The following is a 10,154-nucleotide window of genomic DNA, read 5'->3' on the forward strand; positions in this document are numbered from 1 at the left end:
ATGTCATGAATTAATTTAAAATTGGTAAGAGAGTGAAATAAAAAAATGCGAGTAAAAAAAAAACGGGTATTGTTAATAATAAATATGATGAATAAATAAAAATGGCTAACGTACTTTTTAAAGTGTCAATAATTGAGGCTTTTATTTATTTATTTATTTTTTCTTTATCTGTATTATTAATTTAAATTTATGTAATGTAATGTAATAAAATATGAATATTAAATAGTCGCAGGTATAACTCTTTTATTATTTGTTTTATTTTTCTCTTGAAATGAAAACTCAGAGACAATAATGTCAACACCACCCGGAATTTCTTCGAATAATCAGAGTAAGTGTTTGTTGTATGAGGTATAATATAACAATCACGACTCTCTCTCTCAATATTCAAAGAATCGAATACGCGTTATACGCAAATAAAGTGACAATCGATGTCATTCATTTCAAATAAAAGAGGTATACTTATTTTTTACTTTTTCAAAACAACAATAATAATAATCATCCATTGTTCATTTATTAATTTTTAAAAAATTTTATGATAGTAAAAATAGCAAGAGTACAATTTTGAAATTTTTAAACAAATAAATTCATTATTAATTAAAAAAAATTTTTAAATAAATGAAAAGTAATTTTTTTATTTCTTTTTAAATTAAATTTTTTTTTTTCAAATAATATTGTAATTGTTTATAAAAATTAAAAATTTTGAAGGCTGATACACTAAACATCATATTACAAATGTACATATATATACATACAGTATATATATATATATATATATATATATATATATATATATATATATATATATATATATATATATGTATACTGTTTTTAATTGTTAAAATACTTAATTAAAAAAACAATATTTATTACATTTTTTAAAATAATGAAAAATTTTAAAAATATTTCAAAAATAATTTTGAAATTGACAGGTAATTAAAATAATAAACAATTGATACAAAAAGAGTTTGATTACAATTACAATACCAACAATAATAGTAGACCTATTTATTTATTTAAAATTTTTAATAATTCAAAATTCAAAAAAAATAAATTGAACACTTTTAATTTTTAAATAAATGAAAGTCAATTTTTTTTAAATTAAAAATTTTTTTCCAAATAATATTTCAATTGTTCATAAAAATTCAAAACTCAAAAGGCTGTCACTTTCAGTATCATATTTTATAAATATATATATATATATTTTTTTTAATTGATAAAATACTTGAAATAAAAAAAACGAAGTATTTATTATTCATTTAAATTAATGACCAAATTAAAAAATAATTTTTAAAAGGACAGATAATTAAAATAAAAACAATTTGATCCGATTACAATACTGACAATAACAATAGTCCTATTTATTTATTTAAAATTTTTTATAATTCAAAATTCAAAAAAAAATAATTAAAAATTTTACTAATAATTTACTAAACAAAATTTTTGTTATTAATAATTTTATTTTATTATTTACCAACAAATGAAACTTTTTATGTGTTTTAAAAAAAAAAAATAAAGTAAGGAAGGAATTAAACTAGACAAAGATTTACGTTTACGTTAAAATTCTCCGGATTTCCCACCACCACTTATACTGATCCAATTTAGTGGACGAAATAAGCGGGAACGAGAGCATCGGAGGTTTATGGGGTACGGGACACTACTGAAATCTATTGGCTGGCAAACCAGAGAAAGATACACCACATGCTCTTTGTCTCATATATGTATCCATACATATATATATACATCACACTGTATCACTTTTCGAGTTGTCATCACTCTGCATCAGTTTATTTCGGCAGTCGCATCAGTCCATTTGCGCGGTGCAGTTCTCAGTCGTTTCTTTGTCTCATTGTCAGTTTCTTTGATTTATTTTTCCATTATTGTCAATAATTAATTTTATTAAACAATCAAGTGAATCAATAATTAAAAATCTCAATAAATATAATGCATAATAATTTGAAAAAAAGTAATCTGTGGAAAAACGAAAACAGTGATAACGCAAAACGGTCTTCAAAAAATTATCGTCATGTCTATCATATAAATAATATGTCAAGTAAATATATTTTTAATTTAAAAATTTAAATTTTAATAACAAAAAAAAAAAATTATTATACTTTCTGGTTTTTTTTTCTTTAGATCGTCGGTGGGATCGTTCGAAAAATAATTCTTACGACAATCAAGATCCGGTTAAAAATGAAATAAAAAAAGAAACTATTGAAGAGTCAATAGAAACTAACAAAAAAGTATTAGAACTTCAAACAACTTCTGGGTTGGACATTACACAAATTAATGGACAGCGAAAATTAGGACCGCCAAGAGACTGGGTCGGGGAACCACCGAGTCCTGAGTGCGAAGTCTTTGTAGGAAATCTTCCAAGGAACGTTTACGAGGATGTTTTGTTTCCTATTTTTCAAAAGGTCGGTGATATTTATGAAATACGACTGATGATGGATTTCTCGGGTACCAATCGAGGGTATTGTTTTGTTATGTACACAAAACCTGAATATGCTACCAAAGCAATTGAGGAACTAAACGAATGGCCGATCCAGCACAAAAAAAAAATAGGCGTCGTTGCAAGTGTTAATAATTGTCGTCTTTGTATTGGACATTTGCCTGCTGACTTAGATACGGAAAATTTTACTAAGGTAATTTATTAATTAATGTAAATGTAGCAGACATAAGACAATTTTTTAATTACACATAAAAAAATTAAAGAATTAAATTTATACAACAAAAAAAAAAAAAATGCATGTACTGATAGTAGACTTTTCTAAAAGTCCATTTTCTAATTTTTTTGTCAAAACAATTTCATTTTATTATTTAAAAATTTTTTAAATTATCAGATGTCCACCAACTTTACTCTCACAATTTATTAATGATACTGATGAAGTTATAGATGAGGTTTAATAATTTTTTGATTTTTTTTATGGCAATAAATTATAAAAAAGAAAAAATTGCCCGTGTAGATTTTTAAATTTCCTACACGTGCATATTTTCAGTTTTTTTTTTTTTTTTTGTAATCGATTCATTGAAAAAAAAAAATCCGAAAATTGTTGATTGTTTATTATGATACTGAAGTTAGTCGACGTCTATTAATTTTTTTTTAACGATAAACCAAAAATAAAAAATATTTTTAAAATTTACACCTGTAGTTTTTTTAAATTTCTACATGTGCATATTTTTAGATTTTATATTTTCGGAATTGAATTTTTGAAAAAAAAAAAAAATCCGAAAATAGTTAATTGTCTGTTATCTTCAGAATCATATTGAATTTTTATTTTTATCCCCTCCCGCTTTTTTTTTCTTCTAAGCGACAACATTCATACAGAATAGATATAATGCATGATAAGAAATCATATTTAACTTTCTCTTTTAAAAAATAAAATAACTATTAAATTTAATTGTTTACAGAAAATTTACGACACTACTGAATACGTCAGTAAAGTTTCTGTCTATCGTTCTGTTAACAAGCAACAAAAAACAGCGCTAATTTCTTTCAAAACTCATATCGCTGCAGCGATGGCAAGGCGCAAACTCGTTCCTAAACGAACAGATTTATTTCCAGGTATTGAACTAACAATTGATTGGGCTCATCCCAATGCGTCAATGTACAATGTTGTAAGTAATTATTATTATTATTATTATTATTAAATTAAAAATATAGTAAAGAATTTGTTGTGTTTGCAACAAACGAGGGATAAAAAATATATAAATTTAAAATGAAAAAGACTAGACCGTCAGCATTAAATACTCGACATGACATCTTTTGTCTTGGCCATGAAGAGTAAACAATGAGACTGTATGGTCACTACGACAACGAGTCTCACGCGAAAAATGGAACGTGGTAACTTTCCCTTCTGAGGATTTTTATTTGATGTAATGATATTTACTTTTTTTTTTTTTTTACTTTAATTGTTTGTTATTTTTGTTTTATTTATCGTAAAAAGATAAATTATTATTTAGTTTTTTTGGTAATCCCGCGTAAAAAAAATCGTTGAAAAAGTGAGGACTATTCTAAACTTCAAAATGTTCACAAAGAAGAAAACAAACTTTTGATCATAAATACAAATTTCGATTCTTTTACAAACTTTTTTCGACTTTACATTAAAAGTGATAAATTTAATCATTTTTTTCAGTGCAAAGTACATTCAGAAAAAACTGATTTTGAATGATCTTGAAGTTATCAGACAATTAAAAATTTTCAGATTTATTTAAAAAAAAAGTTAATTACGAAAAAATAAAAACTAAAAATATGCACATGTAGAAAAATAAAAACACTGTAGGCGCAATTTTTCTAAATATTTTGTTAGAAACGATAAATTTCGAAAAAAGAAATATTTCAAAAAATTTCATCTATAGTTTTTTGAATTTTCTACATGTCTATATTTTTAGTTGATTTTTTTTTAATTGATTTGTTGAAAAAAAAATCCAAAAATTGCTAATTGTCTTCTAACTTCAGGATCATGATTTCGAACTATTTCTGAACGTTTTTTTTTTTTGCATATCTTAATAATATTAGAATATTTATTGACTATTTCTTTTGAGTTTTTAAAAGTTTGCAAAACGTTGAAAAAAAGTTTTGAAGTATAGAATACTCAGAGCTTTTTAAACCTTTTTCAAAAATTCTTTTCCGCGGGATTATAATGTCTTATTTTAAAATTTTTTACATCACCTTTCATATTTATGCACTTTATTGAATTAACGGTGAAAGACTGAAGAGTTAAATTTCCACCTTCTTGTACTAGTCGGTCTTATCACCCCTTGAATATTACATTTGCCTTTATCTTCAATACGCCTATACGTAATATACTTTTTATGTTATGGGCTACTTTTTTATCTTTATGAAGAATTATTTGTATTGAGACTTCAGAGGTTCGCATGGTTTTTAAATATTAAATATACATATTTTTATATTTTAAGTTTATAAATAATTTATTGAAAACTTAAAATATTCAACCTTTAGTTTAATTTAAGATTTATTTATTATGCATTAATTATTCTTGATAATGATGTACTTGGATAAGAGTAATTAGTTAATTATCTAGGATTAATTTTTCTTTTCTTCATAAATTATAAACTGATTATTTTTAAAAAATTTATAGTAAGAAAAATCAGTCAAATGTTTAGTATATTATTCAAAGCTTTAATTGCATGCGTTATTTTTAAATTAATACTAATTGATTATTTTTAATAAAATTTTGGGTAAAAATAATCATCAATTTACATGAAAAAAAAAGTATTTAATTAAATACTGCATGTTTTTAGTAAATAATAATTAAAATTACTTATTTATAATAAAATTCTAAGCATACATTTGGTAAAAATCCTAATTATTGACATTATAATTTATTAATTACATTTAACATTAATTATTAAATTTCATTGAATGCTTCAACTTATTTAATCAATTACTCTTTAAATTAATTGATATTAATTATGAATTACAGTTTCCTCAATTTTTATGGAGTTTTAAATAAACAATTTAAAAATTGTTTATTTATTTATAACTTTTGAAAATATTTAAAAAAGTTATGATCCTGAAGTTAGCAGACAGTTACAAATTTTTGGATTTTTTTTCAACAGATAAATTACGAAAAAAAAAAAAAAAATATACACATGTAGAAAATTTAATAAACTATAGGTGCAATTTTTCAAAATATTTTTTTTTTATAGTTAATCGTTTTTAAAAAAATTCAAAAACTGTCAGACGTCTGCTTATTTCAGTATCATAAAAAGTTCAGTGAATAATTAAAGAAAACAAATTGTCAATAATTCGGATTTTTATTTCAGTAAATAAAAAATTTTTTAATTAAAAATAAAAAAAAAAATTATTCCGGATTTAGTCTTTGATACTGAATTTAAATAAAATTTCTAAGGAAATTATTCATTTGATAAATAAAATAATTTAAATATTTGAAAAGAAAAAAAAATCCCGCGTTTTTCAATGTCGTTAAAGTAGGAAATATAAATTACAGTGTCCTGCTATATTGACATTTAAATAACAAAATTGTTACCGCGTACTAAGATAGAGAGCACTCGACTCGTTTTAATTTACTGTAAATGAAAAGAGCAAAAATTGAATTGCTACAGTGTGCTACAGTTAGTCAGCTGATTACATTCGTTAAATTTAGTCATTGTTTTTTAGTGCAGTGTTTTATTTTTAATTTAAAAATAAACCATCAATAATGTCGAACGTAATTGAATATTCGTCTTGGAGAAGTCCTCTATCAACTCGCTATGCGTCAAAAGAAATGCTTTTTAATTTTAGCGATCAAAATAAATTTAGCACGTGGCGCCGGCTCTGGACTTACCTCGCGAAAGCACAAAAGGTTAGTTTATTTTTATTTATTATATTATTATTAATTAATTAATTGATAGATTTTTTTCTCACCTCCCGGCGGAAAGTGCAACTTTCGTCCCGCTGTGCAAAACGAAGTTGCCACTTTCCGCCTCCGTCGAGGAGAAAAATAGTATACACTCCTCGGGAAGTAAATAAGAAAGCCTCAGATCACATGTTTGTTGACCTCGGCTTCGCCTCGGCCAACAATTACATGTGATCTGAGACATTTCTTACTTTACTTCCCTAGGTGTGTAATATACTATTAATTGAAGTGGCAGTGAAAGCAGCAGACGACAACAAATTTTTTTTTTAAATATACGAATAAACAAATTCATTATCAATTTGGAATAAATTTTAAAAAAGCATTCAATTTTTTTTTTTGAATTTTTCGTATAAAACTTTAACAATAATTTTTTTTGATGGCACTAGAGTCAGCGGACGTCTAGTAATTTTTAGATTTTTTTTTAAAACGATAAATTATAAAAAAAACAATTTCTTTAAATTCCACTAGTAGTTTTTTTAATTCTCTACATGTGCATATTTTGAGGGTTTTCTGACGCAACACGTATCTCAAAAACTACTACTTTTCGGGAGGGACGAAAAAACGTTTTATAATAAACTTCGGCCTTTTTTTTAAATTATTTCTACAAATCTATAAACGATATATTATATTGTTTTTAAATTTGTAAAAAGAATTTAAAAAAAAAAGGCATAAGTTCATTATAAAACGTTTTTTTGTCCCTCCTGAAAAGTAGTAGTTTTTGAGATACGGGGTTGCGTCAGAAAACCCTCGATTTTTATTTAATTTTTTTTTTTGAATTGATTTATTTAAAAAAAAATATTATCCTCAATTTAACATGATCCTGAAGTTAGCAGACAATTGACAATTTTCGGATTTTTGTTTCAACAAATCAATTACAAAAAAAATAAAAATATGTACATGTAAAAAATTTTAAAAACTATAGGTGCAATTTTTTCAAATATTTTTTTTTTTTTATAATTTAACGTTTAAAACAAATCCAAAAATTATTAGACGTCGTCTAACTTCAGTTTCGTGAATTTAACTGACAATTAACAAATTTTGGATTTTTTTTTTTTTTTTTTTTTTTTTTTTTCAATAAATCAATTAGGAAAGAAAAAAAAATAGGCGCATGTAGAAAATTTAAAAAATTTTCTTACAGGTGCAATTTTTTTAAATCTTTTTTTTTTATAATTTATCGTTTTTAAAAAAATTGAAAAATTATTAGACGTTGGCTAATTTCTGTATCATCAAAAAATCCAAAAATTACAATTGTCTGCTAACTTCAGGATCATAATAATTTTTTGATTTTTTTAAAGACGATAAATTGTAAAAAAAAATTGCACTTATAATTTTTTTTTATTTTCTACATGTGTATAATCTTAGTTTTTTTTTGCAATTAATTTGTTGAAAAAAAAAAATCCAAAAATTGTTAATTGTTTACTAACTTCAGTATCATTTTTTCCAATGGATAATTTTTTAATAAAAACAAAAAAAATGAACGTCTACCATTTTCACTGCCACGATTTTTAAATTTATTCAAAAATTATTTTTATTAATATCATTAAGAAATTTATTTACTTTAATATAAATTAAATCTTACGAAACAAAAGGTTGAAATGTTATCTCATACTCAAAATATTTACGAAATAAGTAAATAATTTTATCTCTGAAGTCTTAATAAATAATTAATTCATAAACAATCGATACATAAAACCAAACTAACAAACAATAAATCTCCCCCGATTGTTAGCAAACATCAAGTTCTTTAATTTTTCCTCGAAAAAAGTTTCTAATTTCCTTAATAAATTTAAAGATGGAAGAATCCGGTACCATGAATGAGGATGGTGAGATTCAAATAACAAAGACATATATAGGCCCAAGAAAAAGTTATAATAAATTGAATAAAAATTCAAAATTTACCAACGAAAATTCCTGTGACAAAATAAACGAATGGAATCCCGATAAAGTCGATACCTCTATTAATTTAATTGGACATAAAGCAAAACAAATTGTGAAATCAAATGATTATAATCAACGCGTGGCTAGTGATTATAAAAAAAAAATAATGCCGCTTAATCCCATTTCTAAAAGGCCTTTTTCGATGCACAATGAAAATAATAATAGCAGTATTGGGATAATTGGAGACGTTAATAATAAGTTTGATAGATTTGTTAATCCACCAAATAGTATAAGTACAGTAGCTTGTAATTCACAGTCACAATTTATTAGGCCGCCATATGTAATCTGTAGTGATAACAAAGAAAATATTCCCAGCTCTTATCTTATTCCATATTTTCAAAGTTTAAATTTAAAAACAGAAATGACAAATACTATTGGCAATGGAGTGCCACAAAGTTATACATTAAATGGAATAAATTACAATCAGAATCAAAGTCAAACTCAAAATTTTCAAATGTGTAATCAAAAAAATTTAATCATGACATCAAATGTTCTGCCAATTAAACAAAATTATTCCGATGTTAATTTTAATGTTTATCAGGAAAATTTTGGTATTGAACGTAACCAAACAACACTTGGTTTTAATTTTATCAAAACAAATTCAAATTTTTATAATCAACAATTCTGTCCTATGAGATTAGATAATTTAACCTGCCCAGAAATTAGACTTCCATCTCCATTGGGTATTCAATGTAGTCAACGTTTCCCAATGCCCTTGAATATTAAAAATGATAATTTGAATAAATTTGGTAATCATAGTCAAGAATCATTGGTTAAGAATTCAACGGTTTGTTACCGACCTCAGTTTGACACAAAAGCATTTGGGTTAGGTAAACTCAATTCTATTCCAGTAAATTATTCAGAAAATCAAGGTCCCCGCCCTATTTTTAAATCACATTATTAAATATTTTTATTGTATTTAAATCATTTTTTTTATTACTGATTATTTTTTTTTATTGTCATCAAAAAATTTTTTAAATATTTAATCATTCATAATTTAAAGTTCACTACTTTTTAAAAATTTAAATATTCGAAGCTCCTGTAGGAAAAAATGTTTTACACGAATTCTTTTTTTTTTTTTTTTTTTTTTTTATTTTAAAGTAAATTGATGTAGAAAAATAAAATTAATTTTTCGAAGAATTAAAAAAATTTGTGAGTATGAATGTAGCAGAAAAATTTAAAATCATAAATAAATAGAGAAAAATTGAAAAAATAATATTTATAAAAAATACACATTAATTTTTGAATTTTTTAAACGCGCATTTTTTAAAAATTTTATTTTATTAATTATTTACTGTATTATTAATTTTGAATTTGTCTGTCTGCTACATTCACACATACTCATTTTATTTTATCAAAATTTAAGGATTTTTCTTTTTTGTTTTTAAAAATTATTTATATCAATTTTTTCAGTTTTTTTTAAATAATTTGAAGTACAAATTAAATTAAACATTTTTTTCACTAGAGCTTTTTTTTAAATAAATAAGATAATTTTTTTTAAAATAATTGTGTCGTGTTTTGAAAAAAGAAAAAATATTAAATAATTATTTCTATAAATCTGACTATGATAGAGTAATTAAATCATTTTCATTTGTAAGTAACTCATAAATTTTTAATTAAAAAAAAAAATGATGTATTTAATTAAATATTTTATATGCATGCGAGTTAAATTGATTTTATCAAGGAATTGATGACAAAATAATGATTTTTTAAATCCAATGAACATATTTATATAATTTTTTATTAATTACCATTATAATTATTCCCTTTAAAAAATATATCAACATCACAAATTATTGAAAATATATGAGTGTGAATGTAGCAGACAAACAAATT

At 23.5% G+C, this 10,154-nt stretch overlaps 2 protein-coding genes across 2 annotated transcripts in view; both read left to right on the plus strand.

Annotated features, from left to right (window-relative positions):
• The first annotated feature begins 1,795 nt into the window (after positions 1-1,795).
• LOC130663556 (uncharacterized) lies at positions 1,796-9,372 on the plus strand. The gene is made up of 4 exons (XM_057462838.1): positions 1,796-2,050; positions 2,134-2,642; positions 3,409-3,615; positions 8,173-9,372. Exons 1-4 carry the CDS (start codon positions 1,942-1,944, stop codon positions 9,220-9,222), a joined length of 1,875 nt encoding a protein of 624 aa, XP_057318821.1. The 5' UTR covers positions 1,796-1,941; the 3' UTR covers positions 9,223-9,372.
• Positions 6,080-10,154, plus strand: part of LOC130663557 (adenylosuccinate lyase) — a 51,451-nt gene continuing 47,376 nt past the window's right edge. Inside the window, exon 1 of the mRNA XM_057462839.1 lies at positions 6,080-6,326. Within this exon, the coding sequence (XP_057318822.1) occupies positions 6,183-6,326 (144 nt within the window). The 5' untranslated portion in view covers positions 6,080-6,182. The remainder of the gene's footprint in view (positions 6,327-10,154) is intronic.

The sequence above is a fragment of the Microplitis mediator genome, chromosome 2 (assembly GCF_029852145.1).
Source record: "Microplitis mediator isolate UGA2020A chromosome 2, iyMicMedi2.1, whole genome shotgun sequence".
Lineage (NCBI taxonomy): Eukaryota > Metazoa > Arthropoda > Insecta > Hymenoptera > Braconidae > Microplitis > Microplitis mediator.